Source organism: Pollicipes pollicipes, unplaced genomic scaffold, assembly GCF_011947565.3.
Source record: "Pollicipes pollicipes isolate AB1234 unplaced genomic scaffold, Ppol_2.1 Scaffold_6138;HRSCAF=7277_pilon_pilon_pilon, whole genome shotgun sequence".
Lineage (NCBI taxonomy): Eukaryota > Metazoa > Arthropoda > Thecostraca > Pollicipedomorpha > Pollicipedidae > Pollicipes > Pollicipes pollicipes.
In genome coordinates this window covers 7,930,439-7,957,101 of record NW_023596818.1, presented here as the reverse complement: position 1 = coordinate 7,957,101, position 26,663 = coordinate 7,930,439, and the positions used below count along the sequence as shown (strand labels likewise).

The following is a 26,663-nucleotide window of genomic DNA, read 5'->3' as shown; positions in this document are numbered from 1 at the left end:
ATAAATTTATCATGTAGTTGCAGATGGCTTAGCTTAGAGGCTGATGGCTTAGAGGAAGATGGCTTAGAATAGCTTAGTATGTGAAGGAGATACCATGACAAAAACAAAAGGGTCTGCAGGGTGCTATTTGGTACAAAACTAGCGTGATACTAACAGTGGTGCGCTTAGTTACTTATTACCTGCATACTAATAGTTTAAAAAATTGTCCTGTATCTATTCAGCCCAGCATTCCAGCTGCAATAGATGTTGCAAATCAGAATGGGGAAGGGGGAGGGCTCAGGCTCTCCGAAAGCATATTGAGCGACGCCCCAGGTACGAGACCACCCTTAGCATACATGCGAATCCACCGAAGCGTGGTGCGAGCCAGACTTCACACGCGGATCGCTGCCGCACGCTCGTGACCCTCCAGCTCCGTCCAGCCGTTTCGGCGGCGACTCGCACTCCACGCCCGCCGTCGCCCGTAGTGGGCCCGGGCCAGCGGCGGACGTCGCCGTCAACGGGCCCGTCGTCGCCGTCGCCGCGTGACGTCACCGATCGACTCCGTTGCCATGTCGATATACTAAACACTGAGCCCAAACAAGGTGCGTCCGGCCGGCTGCCGGTCAGGTGGTCGCAGCCCCGGGCGGTGGGACGGACGCCGCCCACATCGGTGCGCCGCTCCGCGGCATGGACCCTGTCAGCCAGAGGTGAGCTCGGCCGCAGCGAGGGCGTGCTCGTAATGAGGGATGGGGGGTAGGAAGGCGCTAGATTTTTCAAGCGAAAGAGCCGCTGCAGACCCGAGGCATGCAGCTCAGCACGGCACTTGACAATCGATTGCGAGTGTGTGTAATCTAGCCGCGGCTACAGCTAGTGACCTAGTGAGAATAGTGACCATTTATTCTGTTTCGGTAAAGCTAACCTGCATCGACGCATCAAATGATGTGCCTCAGAAAAACGCGAATAGTTCTGGAATGCAGGTGCATTTCCCGGATTTATCGGTATGTACATACTGAGGGTATGAGTCACCAAGCCCCAGTGGCGGCGCCAGCCCGCTGGGAGAGCATAGTCACTGAGACGGTACCCGGTCATCCGCGCAGATGCATGGCTATGGCCAGCTGTGTAGCTCAGCAAATTAAGCTGGGGAGGGGAAAGGGATCACTGAAAAGTGACAAAATCTTCTGAAATACACCAGCAAACGGTCTTCACATCGGATTTTGCCCAATTTTACTCAAAGCTGGGGGCTGGACACCAAGTTTGGGGGAGTAGGGGGGGGGGGGGAGGGGACTGTAAACCCACCCGCAGGCTGAAGAGAAAAGTACACCCCTGGCCAAGGCCGTGCATACCTTTCTTTCCACTCATATTTTTTTAAGAACGACCCTGCTCACTCGCATTGACCGCACACACACAACACATCTCAATTTTTAGAGTGGATATTAACATCATATCATTAGGCGTAAAACGTCTTTTTTCTCCCTGCTAATATCTTTTTTAATTACCGGGATCAGGGTTCACGCTAAGTTGTGCCCATTGTGTGGGTCCTGGTCGGACGGACTATACGACCGGGGAATCCCATGTCAACGGCAGAATTTGGTGGCAAAAGTGAAACGTGCCGTGATGCTTGGCACGATCTGTTCTGCCTTCCGACTTCACCTGACCTCGCGCTCACTCACCGCCCAGGTTTTCCTAGGTTGGGTCAGACATGCCTTAGTGTCCAATTTTTTGGTGCCTGGCCAGGCCATATTTCTACCTGGGTAGGGCAAAGTAGAATGCTGCTAAAGCATCGTCGCATAATATGCATGTTATAATGAAGAACAAAGTTCGGCGGCTGCACAGCTGATTATAAATCTAGGTCTATTAAGGCTATCAAATACATTGAAATGTGTCATAACGCGTCAGGTTTTATCACAATCAAAGGTTATGGATACTTTTGAAAAGACGCTGAAGCAGACTGAAACTATGGTTTCACACCACTTCGCAATTGACACTGCCAGCATCTATGGTAGTTATCGGCAAGCTTGCCAATCCCCAGCTTTGACTTGTCTGTGCGTCGCACCTCCTTACCATGACCGCTTGTCATGTTCGAACGAAGATTGAGCGGGCAGCTTAATGACAATTACAGTGATGAGGGGCTTATCTCCTACCTGATAAGCTGTTTGACAAACACTGCATGGCGCAGTCGGCTCCGATAGTAAAAAAAAACAAAAAACAAAAAAGACAATTCCAGGCGCTGTTGCGAGGATTTACGCGATCTCCACCACCATGAAAAAATAGAACGACTTTAAGGAAAGCTGAGCCCACAGTTCGGACGGAGCCTTACGGTTTCTTGAGAGGCGCACATGATAAAGTCGGAGGTCCTTTCGCAGCTGATATATCTCATGAGCAGCATTAGAAAAGCCTTACCGGTTGATTTTAAAGAACATGGGAATTAAAATTGATCAGTTCGCGGCGACAAAATTGATCAGATGGCGGGGACAAAATAAAACAAGGTGTACTCAAAAACCGTCTTTACTTGGGAAGTTTGAAGGTCCCAGATCCATGAGTTCAAGCTGATAGCCTCAAAATTACCCGGATTAAGCAGGCTTTTGACATAAAGCCAAATGAAAGGAGATTATACGAAATCGACTTAAAATAAAAAACGAAACATCACTGCTGCACTGTAACATCGACCCTAAGAGTCACTGAACTTGTTAGATGCTTTTTTGGTCAGAGGTAGTAAACACTTGGACGCGAACCGTACAGTCGTTACAGCCTAAGCCAACGGGAGAAATATTGTATCCAAAGTTCTATGGATAACTCCGACGTATGTTTAGAGGAGAATAAGTCTATGCACAAGCATCAGCTGATACACCATTCAGTTGTTCAAATAAGTGATCTCTATGACCACCAGAACCGAAAGCTTCTGAATGCACAACTGCACTACACTGCACAACCCACTGTACACGCAACTCGGGGGCAGACATTTTGACCAATTAAGGACATGCATGGGCACTGCAAGGCGGGGTTATAATGCGTTTGTATCACCAGTACACGTTGCCCCGCCCACGCACTCGCAAGTGAAATGGGAGCAAAGATTAAGGGCTATAAGTCAAGGATAATATATATATATATATATATATATATATATATATATATATATATATATATAATTATATATACCACAACCGATGGCTTTAAATTGAAGCGGCTGCAACTCAGAATTTGGCACAGGATTTTACCGACTAACCGCATGCTGCACCCTAAAGGGAGCGTGTCTGGTCAAGTTAGAATTTTCGACTGTTCACGTAGGATGGTAGGGATTTTCTATTTCAAATTTTGGTGTCCTCAGTTTCTATGAATTCGCCTCCACCAACGAGATATTGTCACAGGCCCCAAAATATTATTTGGTTTGTATGGACGAACAAAGTTATCGGGTAGCCAACCAGCAGTATTCACTACTAAACACATCGACATCATTGAGAAGGTGTCGTTAGCTCTAGCCAATGGCTTTTCGCGGATGTCGCTTGTCAGCGCTGACAACAGCTCGCAAACGCAGCGACGGCGGCGGCCATTATGTTGATGTTTTGTTTTTGTTTACATTCAGCTGCACCAGGCCCTAGGAAAATGCTGTTGTTTTATGTTACCTAGCAACCAAAATAATGGCCATGTCTGTAGCGCGCAGTTATTCGCCACATATAAGCCAGTGCATTCGTCCTTTCTTGCCCGCTGATTGATATATCTGTTAGGATGGTATTTGTTCACGCACAGCCATCGCTAGGATAGATAACAATAAATACATAAAACTGTTGCAAGACCCAAATGCACCCTTAGCAACCAAAACTAACCACAGATTATTGCCAAACTGCCCTTAGGCGCTTATGAAGAAAATCGAAAACATGAGACACACTCCCTTTAACGAGGTTAAAAATTCAGATCATTGTCAGCGCTGTCAGGGTCCCACAGAGACTACCCTACATGTTTTCTTGTTCTGTTCTGAATCCGTGGCATTCTGGGCCGACCTAAGTGTACGTGTGAGGCTTAGCAATTCACGATCCAGCAATGCATCACCAACATATACCCTTTTGTTGTGTCTGACGAAACACTGTCTGCGCCCGCGATCCGCCTATGTGTGCTTTTGGGTGATCAGTATGCGTGACAATGTCGTAATGGACCGCGCGACCCATCCATTACCGGTTTCATCCGATTAATCAAAAGCGTTCCGATGTGGAGAGATGTGTGGCAGTGAGCACAAACACAGCTGGTGCGTTGAACAAGATGTGGTCCGTCACTCTAGACAGATTGCCTCTGAATCTACTGGACTGAAAGCCATGTCAGCGGAATGTACCGCTATCGTTTGGTAGCCACGGAAACGTGGGGTACTGCCAACGAATGTGACACGTGTGCACATAAATAAACCACCGGTGGAATCCGGACAAGTGAAGCAATCTAAGCGCTGTAACCAATTTTGTGCACCACGTGGAGCAATCATTGGCGGCGACAACCACGCTTCGCATTAGTGGATCTCGGTATATCCCCTAGTTCTCTGCAGCCCACCGCCGGCATTGTCCATGCAGAGTGCTCTCGGGTGTGACTCACTTGGACGGAGGCAACCTACTTTGCACAAGTGTTTCGCCACAACCTGATTGCAGGCGAGGGTTTGCAACGCCATGGACTGGTAATGTCACGGGATTTCCAACACATTTGTGAATCCCAGACGCTCCACCCATGAGCCTTTCTCATCACGTCCCGAATTCTTGAAACCAGACTTCTGAGAAAAGATGATCACGACACAGCTTATCAGTTCACGGTATTTACTGCCGTCGTCGGTTCGCACTGGCTTGCACGCATCAGGCGGGGATAGATAGCCCCAGACTATCAACCCGGCACGTGCCTGCGTCATATTTTAGCTGAATGCATCGCATTTTTCGACAGTTATCTTTACTGCACACCGAATATGCTCACTTCTGGCATCTCCCGTCTGATAACGCTAGGTTTTAAGGGATAAGCGCAGGAATTCTGGTTCAACTTTCCCTCATAACGTCACCTGCGTTTAGCTCGCTCCGACGAGCATAGAGGCTCCGTTGTGAACAAACCATTGAAGATATTTTGGATGGTCCATTTCATGAAGGCTAGATTGCTTCGTTTCTCGCGCCATACGCGCTGGGAGAAGAGGCTTCATGGGTGTTGGACTTAACTTCAAAGTTCATTTGGTCTTGTCATCAATGTTTAATAGATACGTTTTTCCCAAATGAATAAACGCGACATGCATCAGCATACCACATCATAGGGATTGAAGTGTCCTCCGGTATGAGTGAGGAGCAGACATATGCAACGTACACGGAAGTCATGAAGAGGGCTGCACGCAACGAGGGAACTAAATGTAGATATAAATGGCAAGCAGCCCAAGCTTAAGTGAGGTGCCAAAATCATGCTCTGTGGGTCTCATTTCTTCATCAACCTGTCACTAACCGGGATGTGGTAAGGATACGTCTTCCTGTGAAATAGGTAGGATATATATATATATATATATATGTATATATATATATATATATATATATATATATATATATATATATATGGGTAGAAGTGAAAGCTGCATGTGCAGCATTTCTGTTTTGGTAACGTTGATTCAACAATGACAACAAAACGGTGTTATTGCTAAATCAAAGCGTGCTGCGCTACTCACTTCCTTCATGCTATAGGCATCCCCGCTCCATACATGATGAACATCGCTGAATTGTGAGCAGCAGCACACGTCTTTGAGCCGTACTTTGCGACTTGCAACCAGTGAAATCGATCTATTTACGATCGCACGGACCAAAGCAAGCTGCATCCACCGCCACATCCCCAAAAATTCAGCGTTTTTTAACTCTCTAGACTTGTTTGAGTACGCCAGCTGTGTTACATCAACATAGTTACGAAACGAGCCGCGCCTTTGCTCCTGCTGACCGCATGTAGAGCTCAAACGGCCACGGACGACAAACTGCTGTTACCAGGAGCCGTTGTCGCGTCCGGCTCCCATCACAGCTCCTCTGTCTGTCCCCAGTGCCCGAGCTGTCAGCTCGTAACGTCTCAGAAAACCGCTCATCGTCTACAAGAGGTCGTCTCAAGGTCAGATCATGGGCTGCGGGGAGAGCAAGCCAGCACGGACACAGATCAAGGTCACGACCGCTCGCCCGGTGGGCAGTGACCCCACCGAGCAGGCCGTTGACCTCACCAAGCCAAGGTCAGGAAGGTCAGCCGGAGCCTCGGGTCAGTCCATCAGCAGCGTCACGCCCACTCTACTGGTTGAAGATGATCTGGATATCCCAAACTGCGACCTTGGGGTAAGTCTTTTTCAGGCACATGATTATGCCTGCCACGCTGCTGACACGGCCGATCTTGTTGAGTATATATATATATATATATATATATATATATATATACATATATATATATATAAATATATATCGCTCTCTCTGTCTCTGTCTCTCTCTTCCTCTCTCTCTCTCTCGCTCACACTCTCTCGCTCTCTCTCCCTCTCTCTCTCCCTCCCACATAAAAATGCAAAAATCAATGACTCGCTTGTGATCCAATACTAGTGTGCATACCTACGAACTGATGTTTTTAAGTTGTCCAGACTACATTTACCGTTGACGTGTGTGGATATAAGACTCCCACTAGATTTGGCCCGCCGTGCACGGTGCATCCGATCACGTTACTTTTCAGGGCGTTTGTGGCGAACGTTGATGTAGAGTATAACACATATCTGCATCGTAAAAGCAGAATGATCGCAGCTTTGTATGACATCTGGCTGCATGTAAAATGAGGATGGTTTCCGGCATTTCCAAGTACCTACATCGTTGACCGCAATTTGCGTCGCGTCACATGTTACCATTTCGTTCCCAAATGCACTGGCTGTTAAGATTAACTACACCACAGAGCTATTTTCCCTCCAAGGCGTTCTCTTCCGTCCAGACGCCCCGTGCGTGAACGTTGGCGACTGAGCCCCACCGTTACGAAACCCTGACCGCCCGGTCCCTGACCGGGCGTGCAGGTCCGTTGTCGAGGTCACGCCGACGTGCGTGACCTCCAGTCATTGTGGCGCACGGCATCCACTTCCAACGAGCGTCAGTAGCGTCAGCGTCCCATGTGTTTACCCGGCGCAGGCACGCACCGCACCACACTGGCGCGGCTGCAAGGGCCGAAGTATGGAGCAATCCAGCAAGCTGTTGGCTAACTGGGGCTCGCGTGTACATGCTGGATGCGTAGTTCCCTGATTTTTTCCGGAGTGTTGTGTTGGTAAGGTTTCCGTTGGCATGGTCAAATTGGAAAGACGATGTACGTGTCCACAGTTCTAATCAGGTTGTTGCTGGACCTCATTGTTAACTGTAAAGACTATTACAACCTCTCCGGTGGTGTTTTTTTTATCACTGTCTGATTTGATGTATGGTTTTATGCTCTGACATAGGCCAGTGATTATGTCTAGCGGGGGTACATCACCATTCTTACTCGGAGCTGAGATGTATTTATTATCACTCATATTCAATGATTCATTTTGCCCCAGTTCGTGACTGTAGACGACATGGACGTAAATGCGATGTAAATTATAGGCTTGGTCGAAGTTCTTCTATCTAGTTGGTAGCTGGTGCTGCAAACTTGGTTTGCCGCTACGCTGGACCTTCATAACGCACAGTGGTGCTGCTTATCGATATCCATTCATGCTGCTATCTGAGGCCATGCACATACACACAGCCATGGGGCAGCAGCCACACTGTGCATGACACTAGGCTGCTTGCGTCCAGTCAATTTTTTTTTGCCGGCAGTTGATGGATGTGGTGCTGACGGGTAGCTACCGGGCAGATATAGTGTGCAGCGGATGGCTAATTACTTTTGCTGTGTCCTAGAAATTGTTTTTGTTTTGTGTTTGGTGTGGTAAATGCATTTTCATAGTCGGAAAGGTAAGGAAGCCAATTTTAAGCTATCATAAGATCTCAAAAACAAAACTGACTTCCCAAGACCTTTAAGATGTAATTACTAGGGCATGCCGAAACTTTTGAAGTTTTCCAGATGTCTTGTCAGAAAGCTCTGTAGCCAGAGCGGTGTCCGAGAAGTATTTTGTTACCGTTTGAAGAAAATACATGTTAGAGAAATGATCATCAGCAATCACAACGCTTATAGTTTTTCATTAAGCTGGGGGACAGACTAAGGTCAGAATAACATAAGAAATTCATGTAAATCCGGGAAATACATTTCTGCGTATTTTAGGGTATGGCTTGTCATTTTTCCCTGCTCAACCCCCCCCCCCGCGCGACTTATTATGGAACGTGGCGCCCCTGTCTTATGTTTATGGACATTGCACCAATAGTAGCAGTCCTTTCAGGCATTACTAGCGGGAGGCGGCGTGTGGCGCAGCTGCTGCGCCACTCGCCATCACCATAGCTGCTGTGGTGTTTTATCACCAAATGGCATTGCACAAAAGAAATCCGGGCTAAATTGAACATTGACACAATCTGGTGACATTCCGAAGACGTTGGCCTCACGCATGAAAAAAAACAACGTGGTGATATGAAGATTCGACACAGATTTCCATCCCCGAAAATACTGGTTGCATCACATAACAACATTTTTGAATAAGACGACCGCAGTGACCGATCGTGCAAGGCGTCACAGCCCGCGCCGTTCACTGCAGTGACGGGCTCGCGGCTGAGACACGCCGATCACTGCAGTGACGGGCCCACGGCTGAGACACGCCGATCACTGCAGTGATGGGCCCGCGGCTGAGACACGCCGATCACTGCAGTGACGGGCCCGCGGCCGACACACGCTGATCACTGCAGTGACGGGCCCGCGGCCGACACACGCTGATCACTGCAGTGACGGGCCCGCGGCCGACACACGCTGATCACTGCAGTGACTTGCCCGCGGCCGACACACGCCGTTCACTGCAGTGTCGACCCGTGGCCGACGCGATATTTGGTTTGCCCTACCACAACCGTTTTACGGATGCATTTATTCACCGACCTGGGGCTTCGTTAAAACCGGCTGCATGCTTTCCCTGAGTAAGTGACTGCAATCCCACGAAATAACGCACCCACGACGCCTCGTACGGACTAGGCGTGCTCAAGATTTCCAAGGGCGTTTTAAATGCTTTAAGATTTTTTAAAATTTATCCCGAATGGTTTGTATGGGTGACTTCGGATTCAGAGTACCTGCTAAGCATAGCTTGTTGCCTGTACCCCGAACCCACCACCCAAGCGTGCCGTCCTGTTCAACAGCTAATTTTGCCTCCGCCCTTTCGCCGAACAGGAATGCGGAGGGTTTTACGTGCCGCACAATGCTGCGACACGGCCGCCTCGGGTCTGGGTTGAGCCTCGTTGGCCAGTTGCCAGCTGGCCTTTCCGTTTCATTCGGGTCAAACAATGCGCCCACTCTGGGACTCGTACCCAGTGCCGCTGGATTACGAGTCCAGCATCTTTCCCCAAGACCACGGAGATTTCTTGACATGTTTCTTCAAAATTTGAATGCTCTACTCGCGTGCCTCTAGCAATGCTCTCGTGGACGGCCCTCGGGATTTCCCAGCGCTACGCGTAGCCGAGCTCACGGAATTTGTCGCAACATAAATGGAAAGTCATGCCTCTTGCATGGCACCTTAACGGGGTTGCGGTAGATCACGCGCAGAATTTCGTAAAAAACTTGCCCCTAAAACATAATACAATGCGATGGAAAATCAGCAGATGTAAATGCTTTCCGAAGGCGGCTTTTCGACCCTCATATATCCTCAGCAGCTGTATCCTTACCAGCTTTGGGCCTTGTGCCCATTCGCACAAGACACAACTGGGCATAGCATTATGCACCAAGGTGTTTTCCATATTTGCGCCGTTCCTTCCTTTGCTGTAAAATCAAAGGCGTACGACAGAAGTTGCATGTCATGTCTGCATATTGTAACCAATCAAGCATTGGAAGTCTGGAAAGAAAAAAGAACACCGATGTGATGATTTACCAAAGTCCTCAGACCTGCAGCCCTTTATAGCATCATTCCAGGTCTGGCGCGTGGCTTGAGCTTCTCAAGCGGCCTGCAGCATCAACTCGCCCTTCTGCTCTCCAAAAGGAGCCCGACGCTCTTCTGCTGCTGCTGCTTTGACGCGTCTTCTCTTGCTGCAGGATTCACTTCTGCCGTTGCTGCTCTGATGCGAGTTCTTACGCTGCAGGAGTCGCTACCGCCGTCGCTGCTCTGACATGTCTTCTCTTGTTGCAGGGTTTTCTTCTGTTGTTACTGCTTTGACGCGTTTTCCTTGGCTGGAGGAGTTGCTGACGCCGCTGCCGCTCTGCCGTCTTCTCTTGCCGCAAGATACGTTTCTGCCGTTTTTGCTTTGACGCGTGTTCCTTGGCTGCAGCAGTCGCTGCCGCCGCTGCTGCTCTGACGCGTCTTCCCTTGCTGCAGGAATCGCTGGATGCCACTGCTGCTCTGACACCTCCTCTCTTGCTACAGGAGTCGCTCGATGCTCGGAACGGCACGCTGCTTTTTGAGGACCTCAAGTCGCACTCGGCCATGTCCAAGGAAAGTGCTGACAGCGGCATCTATGATCTGGACGAGAACTACAGTCACGTGATCACCGAACACTCGGCGGCAGAAATGGTCAAGTTGGTTGAGCGCGACTTCAAGCCGCCATACGAGCTCGGTGAGTTCTCGCGCCATGCTCTCGAGCCGAGCCGGAAGGCAGTTTGGTCCCGCTAAGATCGACGGGTCGGAGGGTTGAAATCTGAGATCTGAGCTGGTAAGCGGGTTTCCGGCTATGGCTCAAGGCGACGGCGAATGCCACGTCACATTCCTGGAATAGGTGCGTCCTCAGCTCTTCATCAAAAGCCTTCGCTGATCGGATAGGATCAAGTTATCGTTGTTAGAACGTTATAAATACCCGCAAACAGCCTCGTTGCTCGAACAAGATGTTACCGGCACTGACACGTGCATGAGTCTTCAGGGGCGTCAGCTTTTATAACTAACGGTGGGAGGAGAGGGAGGGGGCGACCCGAGGACCTGACAGCCTAACCTGCCCGTCCAAATGACTAATTCGCCTGATGACCTTTTCACCCTGTGCCCCGACGACCTCTGACCGGTCCCGGGGCGTTGAACGCCGCCGCTGTTCTGCAGAGCTCGAGGTGGTGGGGAAGGCTGTGCCGCGCCTCCTCTCCGGCTACCAGAAGAACCGCATGGAGGAGAAGCAGATCCTGCAGTCGCTGCGGGAGGAGGGGCTCATCGCCATGCCTAAGGCCAAGGCGACCAACGGCCTCAGGTCGGTCGATAGTCGCGGTCAGCGTCGCGGCGGGCTCGGTTTCCAGGCCGTTTCCAGGCGTAACACGGCCGTAATGGTGCGCGCTGGCACGGACGAGCTTCGCCTCGAAACCGCAGTAAACGGCCGGGATTCCCGCATACGGGGCTTTGACACGAGGCCCGTGTTTGTTTGCGACCACAGTTCCATTACTAAAGTTGTATTTCACTCCCGATTTTTAGTTGTCCATAATATTGTATTTCGGTTGTTTTATATTCGTTTTCCAGCTTTATGCTCGTTTTTTGTGCTGTATTTCATGTTCGTGTTGCAGCTTTATTTTCTGCGGTGGATAAGGGTCATCGCTGCCCTGCTGTCGTATTGGTATCACACTTCCAATTCCTATTGTAAAGGTTCATATCCTAATTCAAGATGTTCAATTTCAGTTCCCACTGTGATACAATGACGTTGCTTTGATGGTCCCAATGCAATCATGGGCTAGGTGGTTTTGGCCGGAATTAAAAAAAAAACAACAACAGAAGGACAGAAACACACCATGACACTTAGCTCTCATCGATCTTATGCTTTTGTTCGCAACTTTTCTTGAACCGGTTACCCCGGGTTGAATGTTTCCTAATAATTCCATGTGGACAACTTTCTATCCACACTATGCTTTCCACATTATAGATGGTATCAATGGTTTCACTCGCGGCTAATAAAGCCTTCGTATCAGAGGCTGTGCCACGGATTTTAAGCTGGGGGAGGGGTGACAGAATGTTCCAGGGCTCCTGGACAAAGTGGGATTTCCTTACAGGGAGGCCACACGTTGTCACTGACACTGACTCCTAGACGGTGTCATGCTTAAGGGGCGGGGCGCCGGGATCACATAAACATTATCAGATTGCTACACGTATCAATGTCCACGTATCTAAACGTCGACCATTAAACAATCTAGAATATGGACCTTTTGATTAACGTAGAAACCTTTTGAACAATGCAGGGACCTTTTCGATCCGGCGAATCATCTCCCTATCCAATAATGGAAACTCCTGTTCCTAAAAAGGGCCTTCTGCTTCAAAAAGGGCCTTCTTATCCACTACACGATCCCACCGATTCGTGAAGAGTGCCTATAAATCCAGCAAATGCCCTTATTTTCCCAAAACAGGGCATCCTGATCCAAAACTGAGGTCATCTGATTCATGAAAGGGGCCTGCTATTCCAAAACAGGGGTCTCTTATTTCACAACTTGGTCTCTCAAGTCAACAAATCGGCCTCCTTAACACAAAATAGGGCATCTCGGTCCAGAGCACGGGCTACCAAGTTCCTCAAGCCTAGTTCATGATCCAATATACCAGCTTATTGATGTAAAAAGGCCCCTGCGAGTCCGTTTGAGCAACGTCCAGCTCAGTTATGGGGCATTCTTGACCGGAGTGTTGGTAACTTATGTGGAGCTACAGAGCCTTTAGCTTTGGCAAAAGGAGCCTCCCAAACTTTTGAGGAGCCGCCACATTTTTGCCTCCTTCCCTGTCAACAGGGGTAACTGTCCCCTTTCTCTCCCTCCTGCTGCTGCGCTGCCCCTGCTTTGTGTACTTTCGTGCATGCGTCGTATATTTCGCATATGATGAAGCGGAACGTCTTTTCGGTGTGGGACAAGCAAGGCTACAACATGCGTGATTGTCGTCACATGACGATGATACGTAAACAGTAGCAAATGAAGCCCATCGATTGTCGGGACCCTTTCGGATATGATTCACAAATGCATTGGACTATCTCACTTTCATGAGCTAAGCAGGCGGAGGCGCATTGATGTTCAGCGTCTATGCACAAATTTACTAATGGCTTCTGCAATATGGGCAAGTGATCAATTTTGATCGACGAGATGAACGAGCAAATTACACATATCGTTACTTCGACAGGTGTATTGGAAAAAATTGAGCTTTTGTATGAAGAAATAGGTCACAGCGAACTAGAACATGCGACTATGTACTTTTAGAACCTCTGTCTCGGCAGTCATGGTTCAACCATGGTTGTCATGGCTGTCATATGCAGACAATAAGGCAGCCGGTACTCAGTGCCTAAGTATATCCACAGGTCCTACTTGAACAGCCGAAACCGTGGTGGTGGTAGTTGTAAGTTAAACGCTGACTGATAACAAAGTGAAAAGATTTGTCGTGTTGCAATCACGAAGAAATTACGAAACAGCAGAGACCAGCATCGCTCGTTTACATATCGCAGCACATTTAGCTTCATTGCGGTTCCCGGTAGCTAAGTTCTGGGCCTATATCTAACCCGCGTTGTGCAGACTTTTCACGACTGGAAATTGGTACATTTCCTAGACTTATAGAATCGGGAGATGAAATAGAACAATACCACAACGTTACAGAAATATGCCGGCTCCGGCAAAAAATCAGCCAGCATGCATTATAGTGCATCCGACATATTACAGCTAAATTTTTAAAGAATTGTACTACTAATTGCTGACAACCATGTGGTGGTACGATCATCGGTTGAAAATGTATACACCCGTGAAAAGCATAACCGCCCATACCACTCCTGGCCACCGACGGTGCGCCACAATATTTCCACTTACTTAACGTTAAATTTGTTTTCGATCCGTTGAAGGTTCGTTCGCCTTGCATTCTAACGCGTGGCAATACGAAGGAGGCTCAATGCATTACTACACGCCTCCCTCCGGTTTTTACTCCGGCTCTTCCTCTTTCTGCCTCCGGGTTCCCCTCCGGCTGATTCATCCGGTTTAGATTCATCGGCTATGTCCACTGCCTTTGTCCACTGCCTGCTCTTACACAGCTCTCCTGTCGCAGCCCTCACGGCCTGCTATTCGTGGTATCCATGCTATATGCCCGTCCTTGGCATCTCGTTCAAATGTGTTGTCAGATACTTTTCCTCCGTTTGGTGTGATTCATTGATCAAGTCCACTGTCTAAAAAGCTCTCATAGCCTGCTATTCGTGGTGCTCATTTTGCATGCACGTTTAGAGTCCATACGCTTAAGCTCGGTCTCGGTCACACGCTCGTTGCATGTATCTAAGTATGCAGGGCTTCATTCATGATTCCGTCGTGATTTCATGATTTGGCTTCTGCCTAGCTCCCGCCCCATCCGTTCGTCTCTGTCTTTCTCCCTTTTTGTACCGTCCTGCTGCATACCGCGTTTCTGCTTTTACAGCCTTCTGCATCGGACTGACAACGGCATTTCCGTGGCTTCCACCTCGTCGTTACAACCGCGGCGCTTGTTAGCGTCCTTTCTCTCTCATGCCCTCTCTGCTCCCAGCTTCGACATCGTGGACATCAAGGAGACGGACGGCGTGCAGCGGCGGGGCGCCTCGGCCGTCCAGGAGCGCCTGCCCTCGCTCCACCTGCAGAGCCTGGAGGCACGGCGGCGTGCGCACGTGCGCCGCGTCGACCCCGAAGCCGACCAACGCGAGAAGGAGGAGCGCAGAAAGGTCAGATAACAGGCGGCGACGGAGCCGGTCGCCATCTTGATGGCTTGTGTGGAGAAACGCTGATGACAGTGTGCGAACGCAGTGAGCCGAAGAGCCGCTGTTTGTGGCCCACTTGGACGAAGGCCTGAAACTATCAATGATTGGTTATTGCAAAGGCGATGCTGGATTCTTGTGCGGGTGTGTATGTTCCCTGTGGACGGTGTAAATCATGCGTTTACCAAACATCACAGAATGTTTCCCACGACCAAACCACGCGAGGCGAGCTGGACTATGTTGACAACAGCAGGGCAAGGTTAGAGACGCCCGATCTCTAAAACAAGTTAGCCCAATAGGTTCACATGTTTTACGTGGATATATGAGCTTACATTTTGCATGGAAAGAAACCAGGCAACAAGCTCTGATATGCACACACCCCCAGAGCATGGGCTCGAGAACGTTTCAAATGCAGGATGCCGGGTTCAGGCATAATGACATTCGAGCCCTTCCCTGTACATTCTTAATGTTTGGGGAGGGCTATCAGCACCTCTGTAGACGTAAGCTCCAGTCAAGGCCTACATGCCGACGTACCACAGAGTCGCCTGCCTAATGTAACACTTGCAACACGGTACCGACGAAGCGCGACCAGAGTTTGGACGCCTATGGGTTCAGCTCCCATAATTGGACTCAGGCAGCGATCTCTTGACTTCACAAATGATATGGTTTGACACGATTTTCGTAGGAGATAATCGCGTCGAATGACCTTCAAGACGGCTACTGCAGTATAAAACACCATACAAATGTGGGACACTCCCTTTGAAAGGACATTTACATCGTGATATTCAAGATGGCTTTCTCAGTCCAAAACCCCATGCCAATGTAGAACACTTCCCTTGATGTAGGTAAACAATTACATGCACAAACTGTGGGGATAAAAACATAACTTTAGCTACATGTTTTCCTTCTGAAAAGATCATTCCGACATTTGCTCACCACCCCTCGGATCCTTCCGCATTCAAATAAATAGGATACGATGGGATGAATGGGACAAGTGGGATACACGTGGGATACGATTTCGATATGCTGGCTGCGGGTTTCAGGTAGAAAGATAAAGGGATGTTTTGGTTTTGTCTAGTCATATGACCAAAGCAGGAAAAATTTAGTTGAATTTCTACACAGTTGTACACATAACATATGTTGAAAGTCCCTCATATCCTGATCCATCGTACTCTTGGTCCTGGTCTACTGTCACCTACAGTGCTGTTGGATTCAGGTCCTGTTGCGGAAAGAATCACAGCCACTAAACAAATGCAAACTGATCTTATCGCCTGTTACGATAAAGTTAAACTGCCTTGTAAAAAGCATCTGTTTTATCTTGGCATCCGCAGCAAAATGAAGTTGGTAACGTCATGCCATTTATATGGAGTGCATCAAGTATTTTCCTCTCTGCTACGGTGAATGCCTGCTGCATCATAGGAGCGAGTATTTAGTTTCCCATTTTGGGTCACGTTAACTAGTGTAGGATTCCTTGAAAAAAGGCACCTGCAAATATAGCTTATAGCCCGAAAAGTCAGGGTGGCACTACCCTTGCTGGCACCCGCACTCTCAAAAGTGGGAGTGCCACGGCACCTACGGACCCCCCCCCCCCCCCCCCCCCGTTCCTGTGCCCGTGTTCAATAGGACCCGCAGACACTCTTATGGTTGAATTCAATGCCTGTTTGTAATACCGATTATTCCGTGGATGTGATAGTTTTAAAAGTGGCACTTGTACGTCAGCCATATGGCTTTCTTGCGACAATGAGTGCACAAACATCTGGATCACAACGTACATCCAATCATCTATCATTCCTGGCTTGCTAAGATCCAAACGCCCGCACCTGAATCAAACTCAATTCCTGAAAAAAAAACATTGGAGCTACCAGAGGTTTCGTACTCTTAGCCGGTGCTGTGCTGCAGCCTGTGGCTAACAAAACATCGCTCCGATTAGGACAAAAACAGAACAATGGAAAGCTTGCCACCTTTGCAATTTCTCGGTTTGAGGCGCCGCAAACATATGGCTTAAGGTATTACCGCAATGCTGGTGCTTTTGTGGCGTACTGATGTCCCACATATAACGCATTACACTTAACCTTGTAGTATTAAATATTACGAACAATAAGCATCAAATTTTACGAAATTTCGTAAGTTAAAAAGCCAACAATTGTTAGAGCGAATGCACCAATAAACCAGAAAAACTGGTATGACGCAGCAGCTACGCGTTCCGAAACGGACCACCGCAAGTCAAAACACCCCCGCAGCTTGCTATCGTCTGTATCTCAAAACTGATCTTTTTGAGTACACAATCCCTGAGAACGATCGCTGCAGAAAAAAAACGGGGAGCTTTAAAATCATGAAGTCTTCGCACTGACTGCATCTTTCATGGCGAACACGATGACTCACCACTCAGACCATTCAGGGTGGGTGCGCATGCGCAGTTCCAGCCCGCCCGTTGTCCTTCCGACCGCGCATACCACAAAGCTTTAGCGTCGGAAAACACAGGTCCATGCAGTATTTACGAGGATGGGATCGACGGCGACATGACCTTGGCATGGCGGCTTGCCCGCTCCGAGTCAGCCGACGCGGTGACGCGGCGGTGGCGTCGGGGCATACGGTCCGACGGCCAGGTAGGCCGACCGTATTGATCTCGCACCCCTCCCCGCCGTCGTACGGTCCACTTCGCGTGACTGGCCGTGCATCGGTGGAACCAGACCGGTGTGCGGAGGGCGGCGGGGCGTCCATCGCCCGACAGGCGCGCCGGCCGGGATTTGGCGCGTGGGTGAGCTGAGGTTGGCCTGACGTCTGTCCCAGGGCTGGAAGGGGTGAAGCGGATTCCGGCCCCCCGGCCAGCAGTGGAAGACCTTTGCGTCTCTTTGAGATTCATGGTCTCGAAAGAGAATACTGGGAAGAAACAAAGCTACCAAAAATGCGTGATGAGCTTTTTTTAGTGCATTTTCGAGATCTGGCCATCGCATGCTAGTAAAATGTTTCAAGATTCGTCCCCGTATCTGACAGCCAACGTCATGGTCTGTTTGGAACATTCGCCAGCTGATAAAATGTTCTCAGATTTGTCCCCGTATTTGCCAGCCAGCGTCGTGGTCTATTTGAAACGTTCCTACCAAACACACGAATGATCATTGACATCACACATAGCACGTCATGCTTCCACTGAATGGAAACATTGGTCGGGAGAGCCTTCCAGAACTTTCCCTTGAGTGATTCAGAAAGTTGCACGCGATCGGCTGTTGCGTGATACGTCCGACCTATCAGTGGCGCGCGTCTGAGGCTACAGCTGAGAGTTTGGAAGCAATGGCCACATTCGTTCCACTGTGATAGCAGGTTCCGCCGGCCTGAGGTGGAACTTCACAACAGCCCTTTACAAGCTAGCATTTTTAGAAAAAGAGCAGGTGCATGACTTTCTACCATTGTCGAAGTGGACGGGAAATGGATAAATAAATGATTGTGGGCTTGCTGCGCCCAGCGACGGAGCTGACCCTCTGAGAAGGCATGCGAAGACCAGCGCGATCGATGGACGAATTATGTTTGCATTACTTCGGGAATCGTTGTGTTCTACATGATGCGCTCTACATGATTCATGTAATTTCCTGGCCGATCCGTCCTGTGGCTGCCAGGATGCCTTACAGGAACCGGGTGTGATGTGTTGGCTGTCAGGCTCAGACGCACGGTCATGTCTTTGATCGCGCATCCAACGTCGTGGCGGTCGTCGTCGTCACGGCCGCCGCAATCGTTAATATCGCCGTCGCCGCTGTCTCGACCGCTGCCGCCACTCTGCGGCACCGCCACAGGTAGTCGTAGGGGCCGGAAATGCCGGCGGTTCCCGAACACATTCGCCCCGTGGGCAGGTAAGCCGGGCAGTCTCACCGCCTGTCGACGGCTGTGACGCCCCCCCCCCCCCCTGCCCTCCCCCGACCGGTCCCACAGACCTGTCTCGGGGCCCCGCGCGAGAATGTGCTGTCCGACACAGAGGCGCCGGAGCGAGCCAGCGCTTGCGTCATAGCACTGGACCGAGACTCTCGACACCGTCTGACCTCATGCACCTGCCGCCCGCTGCCACGCGTCACTGAACGCCTGGCGGTGCACCGGCACTGTGGCCGGTGGCCTGGAGCGGGCGAGCGGCCGTCTGCCGTGAAGTGTTGCGCAGCTGCTGGAGACCGTGTGTACGCAGCAGGCGGGAGGGTTCAACCGCCGGCCCTGTTTGGATGTGGCCACTCGGTCGGTCGCACAGGCCGCGGGCCTCCGGTAACCACCCAGGGTGCGATCGTGGCCGCACAACAGCCGAGCTCCTCCCTGAGCAGCTCGGCGCTTTAGGCCTTCCCTGCGCAGTGTGACGGGTGTAGTGATCGAGCAGCACCTGGCGATCCTCGGAGCCACCTGGGTACCGTGTTCTCCTTCCACGCCAGCGGCAGACCCGTGGCGCACAACAGCAGGCCCCGGTAGTGTATAGCGGAGGGCCCGAGTGCCGCGCTCTCCTTCTTCATGGCCGGCATCGGAAGACCCGAATGCTGCACTCTCCTCTAGCAACAGCAGACCCAGGCGCCGCATTCTCCTTTCCGGCAGTGGTGCAGCCAAGGCACACGATCCTCCCTTCCTGCAGGCACAGACCCAGGCGCCGCACTCTCTCTTCCAGCCGCGACACGGCCGAGAACCGCGCTCCTTCCTTCTACAGCTACAGACCCAGGCGCCGCACTCTCGCTCCAGCAGCGGCACAGCCGAGACACACGCTCCTTCCTTCCTGCGTCTACAGACCTAGGCGCCACACTCCACTCGCCCCCCCCCCCCCCCACCCCAGCCGCGACACAGCCGAAACCCGCGTTCTTTCCTTCTTCCAGCCACAGACCTGGGCGCCGTACTCTTCCCTCCAGCAGCTTCAGACACACTGTTGAACTAGCCTAGCCCAAACAAGTTGCGTCATTGGTGAGACTAAATTTTTAAATCTGGAGTTGAATAGCATTTCAAGAACGTGGTTATCGCGTCCGTTCCCGCCCTAACCGGTCATCTCATCACTTCAACGTCGTTAGAAATCAAAGTAGTTGCTGAGCTGTCAACGTTTGGCTTCCACCGGCTGACTCCCAGTGACGTCACTTTTTCGGTTTTAATGCCACCGCCAAGTGTTCACGTAACGTCAGATGTTAGGACCGAGTTATCGTTATAGGACGACATGGGCTGACGCGGGAAATATTTATGGACGGGAAATATTTATGGAATATTTATGGACTTATGACTAGCCCCGGGCTGAGGTTCGTGATGAGCATAATTTTGTGCACGATTTTTTATGCTGAAGCAGTTAGATTGACTAACCAATGTGCAGCATACGTAGTAAAGATGCAGTTTTGTCTCAGTCTCTCGTATCTTGCAGTAGAGTTAATATTATCGCGTGAAAGAATTAGGTACCCACAGCATGCTTACGCATGCGTCTAAATGGAACGATTTCGTGAGGGTTTCATGGTGCCACGTATAAAACACAACATAATAGCTTCAAGCCCTAAGCCACTTGCTGACGGCTGTCGATTTTCATCTGAGTTTTGTTGCTTTGAAAGAATCGGGCTCACCTAGAATTAATTGGCAATTATATCGACGTAGAAAGCCTCGGCATCTTTTTCGCAGTGTCTTTTTGCGCCCAACCTATGTCGTAATTTCCTTGTAATTTGTCCCCATTTTTTTGTTTTGTTTTGACACATGCCCTGTACTTAAGTACGCCACAGCGGCACTCAGCTGCTATGGGCCAACGTCGATGAAGGCAAAACTTTGCACACGGATTGGAAATAGAGTGCACGACTGACAGGACAAGCATCAATGGGAATCGAGAGACACCGCAACGTTTGCTGCGCGACTCAAACCATCCTCGACTGTCCCCTTTCCTACCAAACAGCTATCATCTGACTCTCACTCGCTTTGTTACAGGCGGCAGAAGAAGAAAGAGTGCAAAAAATCACTATGAAACAACAGTATATCGAGGAGGCGAAGCAGAAACGCATTGAAGAAAAGGAGGACCAGCTGGGAAAGAAGATTGACACCGCTCTAGACAAAAGGTATTTGGGACGAGGTCGCCAAATCAGGTCAAGGGAGGTGCTCAGTGGCGTTTTGACGTATGATACATTTGTGCATAATACCGCCGATTCATCTACACAAGAGGCAAATCTAATACAGCCAGTCCATGAGGGAGCAGTGCAGTCACCATGCAACGATCTTCTTTGGGCTTCCTCTACGAGAAGAGTTGGGCGTACCAAGGTTTTAAGGCGACTTGTTCCACGTCCTAACCATACCGAAGTTTGCTTTGCGGTGCTGAATTTTGAATTTTAAGATCTCAGAATGCTTTCCCCGCCCCCTCAAGGTAGTCCGAGACTCATGAACAATGCTCCTCACCCAGCGCAAACGCTCCCACGTCATCAGCCGCCTCCCGTCGTCCGCAGGCAGAAGCACCTGAACGAGCTGCGCGACAAGCTCAAGGGGCGTCAGGAGCACGCCAAGCAGGTGCAGCTGAAGAAGGCGCTGCGCAACTTCGGCCAGCCGGTCACCCACCACGGAGGCCGACCCGTCATCACCGAGGAGGACGACAAGTTCTTCAACTAGCGCGCCGCCTTGCTCACGCTGGCGCAGGTCATGGTGTGACGCCGGGCATGACTCCGATCCCAGTCGGGGTCGCCGAGTTACGTCACGGCGCAGTGTGGTAGAGTGACGTCACGCCGTGCTGCCCGTTGTGACGTCACGGTGCGGTGTGACGGAGTGACGTCACAGCGTAGGGCCGCGACGCTGTTAGTTGAAAGTCGTGCAGTGACGCGACGCGATGCCGCGGTTTCGGCGGGGTTGTGTGCTGCCCGCCTCGAATTACGTCACTTAATGCTGTGGCCGCCATGCAGCTGCCTCTGCGGACGTGATGGATGACGTCACCAGCTGGCGTCGCGTTCCGTCACCCCTGTGGAGTGACGTCACCATGCGCTGCGGCAGCGCCTCTCAGCTTCGTCAGTTGTTATCGCTGTGGGTTGTCGGAGGGGCACTGGCCGAAAAATGAACAGACCAAAAGGCAGGTAGAATGGGATCACAACCACAAGGCTCATCAAATATTTCCAAAGTCTAGTGGTCAGCCAACTCCCCCTTTTCTCCCCGAATATTAAGTGTACAGCGGCCAGCTGGATGGCATAGTAGTCTCCTTGGTAACTTTCTCATGCAAATTTCGCAATTGCTTGAAAGTGTTATTTGATTCTGAGTTGGTGAGTCGTTGTGCACAACTGCCGTGCCTTTATTCTCAGATGTTGTGGAAGCGCGAACGATAGTACTGCTGCACTCCGTGAGATTTTTGAACAGTTTACGGTGTCTTTGTTGTGAAATGACGTTATCAGTTGTATTTTTATAACTTTGGCTCCATCGAGTATATCGTTATGGCAGTGTTGCATTATTTCGGTTTCCATGCACTGAAGTGACCCCACACCCCACGACTGATGATTCTCCCTCGAACAGTCCGTGCGGACCCATCGTAAGAGCTGTGGACCTTGTCACTCGACCTTGTGGTTCAGTTCGGCTCAGTAAACAGGTATGTTGGGAAAGGGTTACAGTTCCCAGTCATGTGAAACCGTCGGAAGCCATGTATTAACGCTTGGATATCTGCTGGAAGGCGAGAAACACTGAAATTAGATTAGAAATCCAGAGGCATGAATCCATTGTTTGATAAAAGATGTTTGTCTTAGAGTCATCGTTATAGGAGTTCACTCAGCTTATGACAATCTAAGAAATATCAGCCATAGATTCGACCTGTGATAAAACATTCCGTCCAATGACTGTGTCTAGAGCGTCGCAGACGTTTTGCATATAATCCTCATTCGGTTGCTCAAGCAAGCACGACTTGCTGGAAATAGAATGAGGCCTGCGATGAATGCAATTAACTGAATAAAACAGTCTGTTAGGGTGTTTCTGTCGTGTAAATCTGTAAGCTGGAACACAACTGTGTCACGGAATGCCTATTCGAAATGACGGCCCGTCACAGAATACACAGGATCCGTTCCCGCCTTGATGGACGATGAGTTTTACTTACGCACTCCTCAAATATAAACCATTCAGGAATGTTCATGCTTTCAGACATTGGACTAGCAATTTAAGGTTACAAAGCTGTCAAGCAGCTCTAGCCCATTGCACTGTGATGTCGCCCCAGGCATCTGTGTTCAAGCCGTTTCGTGTCGCCCAAAACATGGGTAACTCGTCATTTGTGGAGCACCTGCTCTCCAGTCAGTCGCCCGTAAGTGACGTGTGCGCCGCCGGTGTGCAGGCCGCTTGTAAGACCAGACCTCGGCACGGTCATGGCCGTTGCGGTCGCCACTGCTGAGTCAAGGAACCACACCGCGGAGACGGGCACATGTGAACGGGAGTCTCTACACTCCTCGACGCTTCGGACAAGGCTGCCAGACGCGTGAAGACGCCTTCGGGCGTCTCAGCGCTTCGGGTCGCACCGTCAATCTTTCCTCGGCGGCCTCATATCAGCCCGGCGTCAGATTACCCTAGCTCCTGGCGCCACCGTCCGAGATAGGCCATACGTCACAAACCACCTCCCCAAGTTTTCGCCGAACAAACTTTTGTCGTGTGCGGCTGCCTCACACTCGCTATGCGCAGCCAAACTTTCCACTGGCCCACTTCCCTCGAGCCGAGGACATGACAACAGCAGCCGGGGCATCGGCTCAAATGGACGTCACGGGCGTCGCGCGAGGAGGCATAGGCGGCGAACAGGGCGAAAGCACACTGCGTGTAAGACGGGAGACTGGGGTCGAGCTGGAGACGGGCGGGTCGGTGCGGGTGTCTTCAGCTGCCGCGGAGGGCCAGGGGACGTGACGATGGAGGAGGAGATGGGGTCAGCCAGCCCATCCGCGAACGTGACCCTGCGTGGCGGGCAGGGAGGAGTGATTGGAGGGGTCGACGCGGGAGGTCACGGCGGCTGGGAAGCCGGCTTGGGACACGCAGGCACCAGCGGCCGGAACGGGCGCGGGAAGCGGCGGTGGCGCCAATAGGGGCTGCCACTGGGGAGCTTCACCAGGAAGGCACGCGGATGGCCTACGCCCCCGATCGTGCCTCGTCTGTCCCACAACCAAGTCGACGGATCCTGAATGGACACATGAACCTCAGCACGCAGGCGGGTGGCTGCATGGACGCTTGACCACAGCGGTCTCGACCGCAGCGGTCAGCACGCGCGGCCGGCCCGCGAGGTGGCAGTGGCAGTGAGGCCAGTCGCGACGCTCGAGCTCTGAGCAGGGAAGTCCGGTGACAGAATGCCGAGGGCGATGAAGTCATGCAATGAGATCAGAGCGCTGTCAAGACCCTGCACGACAGGTACAGTCACGCCAGCTGTGATCAAGCCCAAGGTCAGGCCGCATGTGATCGTTCCGCAGCACTGGAGCTCGTGTCCACCGGCTGCGTACAGTTTGTTCACGGGCGGACACAGATGGTCGACGTCGATGTGCAGGACTTCAGCCTGAACAACGCCCAGGTACGACGCCTCCGTGCCGGTATCAGGCGTCCAGAGGGCTGAGCCGGCCCCATCTCGATGCATCACTGAAATGCGGACCTGAGGAGCGTGTCGAGACGACGGGCCACAAAGGCGGACGTCGGCCAGGTCCGCGCGGGGCTGGTTCAAGCTTCGGTCGCAGGGTCGTGAACGGTGGCGTCCGCACGCCACGGCGCCACGCTGGCGACACATGCCCTGGAAGTTGCCGCGACGACCGCACCGGTGGCCGACCGTGCGGGACGTGCCTGTCCGTCGCCGTGAGGGCGTCGACCGCAGGCGGCGCACCTGTCCGGCGTCTGGGACGGGCTCGACGATGGGGGCCTGAGCGGCCCGGGCCGGATCGACGGCCGCTAGCGGTCCTGTTCCGACGGTAGGCGGACGCGGGGGGACGCGCTCGCTGAACATGGCGGCAGAGTTCTGTCGGACGTTTTCCTGTGCACGACAGATGTTGACGGTCGACACGTCCGGCTGCAGGGTGAGGTCGCTTTCGCTCAGGTGCGCCCGCAGCGTGCTCTTGTCCTGGATCCCGGTGACAATGCGGCCAAGGAACTGCGAGTCGGTGCAATGCTGACAGAAGTCACAACGCTGGGCGGTTTCGTATAAAGCCACGAGATAGTCCTCAAACGTCTCACCGTCTTGCAGCTACCGGCGGAAGAACTTGCGATGGTCCAGGATGGTATTTCGCTGCCGACGCAGATAGCGCACGCTGCATGCCACATATGATCGACTGGACGTCAGACGTGTTTACGTCGACATCCAGGCCATGACGGAATGTTCGCGTACCTCGGTCGTCTCACAGAGGGACGAGCGCGACGGGTTGACCCGCCGCCGGCCGGTCGTACGGACCGGTGAGGATGGCGCATCTCCCAAACTTTTCCCGCCTTGACTACTTTTGCCCGTGCGTACCCTTTAGTACAAGATAGCGGGCACCATCGACAGGCACATTATACCTTCCTTAACAAAACTCGATACGAGCGCTGTAATATTCGGTGCATTCGTAATGAATGCATGATAACGATCATCATGGTGGTAGCAGCCACAGCCTGTGGTGCGCTGTGGATCAAACGGTGTCATTTTGAAAGCACGTACGCAGATGACAGTCGAATCGGCCAAAATTCCGTGGTGATTTCGAATAGCATAAATATAATTACACTTAGATTCCCAAGTTGTTGATGGACCACCCCACTTTCGCTCTCTCCGAAGCCCTTCTCCCATATGAGGCACTAAATGACTGACAACAGGGGCCTAGTTACCTGCCTGTAGATAACATGTGAGATAGTTTTTGAGCCTGCAAATATCTGCGCTGCGAATTGATGATTACTTAGTTCAAAGTGTTTTGTTGATATACTATCATCTACACGTTTTTTCATCTGCGTACGTGCATTTAAAATTACACCGTTTGATCACAGCGCACCACGGGCTGTGGCTGTTACCAACCAGTGTCCTAGAATTACCGACTTTGGGTGTAAAGCAACACCCTATGAGGAGAAATTTTCACTCCTTTTCCCCATATTTCATGTTAATTTTTCACTCCTCTCCCCCATATTTCATGTTAATTTTTCACTCCCGCCTGACCTTGTCTGATAGCACATGCCAAACCCCTATTTCCTTTTCTGAGGTTTTCTGACGTCATCCAAAACCGAGCTCACTTCAAACCACCAACATAAACGAGGCTCTCACAGAACCTGGACACCTATGGCTATGTCCTGCCCCACCCACATCTGAATTATGTCTATGTATGCACAGAGCAAGGGCGACAGGTACCTCCAAGCCCAAGAACCCCAGCGACTCCAGTCGCTTGCACGCATTAAGTTTGGTTTGTTAACACAGAGCATCGCAATCGGCAGCTGTGTGCTAAATGCAAGGTTTTCACGCATCCCCTATTTATTTTTTTGTCTCGCCACCACACCACGAAAGCAGAGCCTGGTGCAAACACCAGCAAGGCCTGGTAGAGAATTTTACTCCACGTATTTCTTTTTTCCCGAGGAAACTTGTCCACTAAATTGGATCACTCCCGAAATGCAGGAGCAAAAAAATCAAGAAATGTCTTCTTAATTAAATTTTCAAGATGAATATCACCATTTCAACACCTAGTCTTAACATATTTTAAGTCGACTCAGCCTATTACAAAATTGTGTCGGAAAAGTAGCAGTTTTTATATTTAACTACCTACTTTTGTTTTTCAATGTATCATATGAGTGTGATGCCACTTTATTCTTCCTTCCTTTTTGATTACCTTTAGAGGTACCATCTGTTGCTTAAAACGTTGAACACATACATAAATTGAATTAATTCGCCATCCGCCCAAACATGTTTGATATGCACCCTAGAGTGAACAATTCACAGGGAATAAAGGAGCCAATTTGGAGCACGGAACTTATCTTTACCGCCATTTTTGCCCTGTTAAACCTTCGGTTAACCGTTTTCTTGGTTTATGGCAGGTGCTCACTAATGATAAATCTAAGCCTTTCGGGTGTCTAACTCAC

At 50.8% G+C, this 26,663-nt stretch overlaps 1 protein-coding gene across 1 annotated transcript; it reads left to right on the top strand.

The window, feature by feature from the left end:
- The first annotated feature begins 609 nt into the window (after window positions 1-609).
- LOC119106084 (uncharacterized) lies at window positions 610-21,812 on the top strand. The gene is made up of 7 exons (XM_037229681.1): window positions 610-686; window positions 6,002-6,281; window positions 10,427-10,616; window positions 11,087-11,228; window positions 14,489-14,660; window positions 20,595-20,722; window positions 21,104-21,812. The coding sequence occupies exons 2-7, from the start codon at window positions 6,075-6,077 to the stop codon at window positions 21,261-21,263; spliced, it is 999 nt and encodes a 332-aa protein (XP_037085576.1). The 5' UTR covers window positions 610-686; window positions 6,002-6,074; the 3' UTR covers window positions 21,264-21,812.
- Window positions 21,813-26,663: the final 4,851 nt, after the last annotated feature.